General features: G+C 65.8%; 1 protein-coding gene across 1 annotated transcript in view; it reads left to right on the top strand.

Moving 5' to 3' along the window:
• Nucleotides 1–293: 293 nt before the first annotated feature.
• The window catches only part of RRP7A (ribosomal RNA processing 7 homolog A (S. cerevisiae)), a 4,463-nt gene continuing 4,232 nt past the window's right edge, over nt 294–524 (top strand). Inside the window, exon 1 of the mRNA XM_011945152.1 lies at nt 294–513. Coding sequence (XP_011800542.1) covers nt 294–513 — 220 coding nt within the window. The remainder of the gene's footprint in view (nt 514–524) is intronic.

Below are 524 nucleotides of genomic sequence, written 5' to 3'. Positions count from 1 at the left end.
CGGTGGCGGCCTGTCCTTAGCCACTCTGTAGAGGCCAGGCTCCCTTTTTCCCTGCTGGATCCTGGGCTGCCTGGCTGGGTGACACATCTAGTCTCCACCTGGTCTATAGTGGAGAAGGAGGCAGCCCCAGCAGGTCCGTGCCCTCCCCGCCATCCTGAGCCCCAACACCGTGCTGGGAGGAGGGGAGCAGCCCGTCCCTGGGGGGCGGGGCTCAGGGCGGTTATGACTTTGGGAGGAGGGTGTGGAGGGTGGGCTGCTGGAGACTGCACGAGATCCTAGGCGCCGACCGGACGATGGGATCACCTTCCTTGCAGGAAGAAGCTAAGGCCAAGGAGGAGGAGGGGGTCCCTGACGAGGAGGGCTGGGTGAAGGTGACCCGCCGGGGCCGACGGCCTGTGCTCCCCCGGACTGAAGCAGCCAGCCTGCGGGTGCTGGAGAGGGAGAGACGGAAGCGCGCCCGAAAGGAGCTGCTCAACTTCTACGCCTGGCAGCACCGAGAGAGCAAGATGGAGCGTAAGCCACAC

Source organism: Colobus angolensis, unplaced genomic scaffold, assembly GCF_000951035.1.
Source record: "Colobus angolensis palliatus isolate OR3802 unplaced genomic scaffold, Cang.pa_1.0 Scaffold239, whole genome shotgun sequence".
Classification (NCBI taxonomy): domain Eukaryota; kingdom Metazoa; phylum Chordata; class Mammalia; order Primates; family Cercopithecidae; genus Colobus; species Colobus angolensis.
This window is presented reverse-complemented; position numbering and strand designations above follow the sequence as displayed.